This window comes from Penaeus monodon, chromosome 34 (genome assembly GCF_015228065.2).
Source record: "Penaeus monodon isolate SGIC_2016 chromosome 34, NSTDA_Pmon_1, whole genome shotgun sequence".
NCBI lineage: Eukaryota > Metazoa > Arthropoda > Malacostraca > Decapoda > Penaeidae > Penaeus > Penaeus monodon.
In genome coordinates, this window is record NC_051419.1 from 32928631 (window position 1) to 32929011 (window position 381).

Genomic DNA, 381 nt, shown 5'->3' on the forward strand with positions numbered 1-381 from the left:
TCCAGACTTTTGTAATGTTCTTTTAGTGTATTATATTGTTCATGGTTATAATAATGTTCTCAAGATGATTATGCTATTCTCAGGGTGTTCCTGTTGGAGTTCATGGATCCATAGAACTTTTTGGGCTATTTCTTGTTGGCATATCCATCGTCATGCAGCTCAGATGGCTTGGCCTGCGAACCTTCGTCCAGCATAAGCGTTCAGCTGTGAAGGTGTGTTGGCTGTGAATTTGGTTGTCATTATCTCATGAATTAGATTTGTGGGAAGTTTTATGCAGCATCCATCATATTATGATATGTCTGCTTGTTATTTTTATTGCTTGTTTATTTTTCTGTGTTTGCATTCATTCAAACATATACACACAATAAAAGGAAACCTTCA

The 381-nt window shown here is 36.5% G+C and overlaps 1 protein-coding gene across 1 annotated transcript in view; it reads left to right on the forward strand.

Moving 5' to 3' along the window:
- Positions 1-381, forward strand: part of LOC119594890 (two pore calcium channel protein 1-like) — a gene marked incomplete at its 5' end in the record, with an annotated part of 12564 nt that overhangs the window by 3308 nt on the left and 8875 nt on the right. Inside the window, one exon of the mRNA XM_037943964.1 lies at positions 84-212. Within this exon, the coding sequence (XP_037799892.1) occupies positions 84-212 (129 nt within the window). The remainder of the gene's footprint in view (positions 1-83; positions 213-381) is intronic.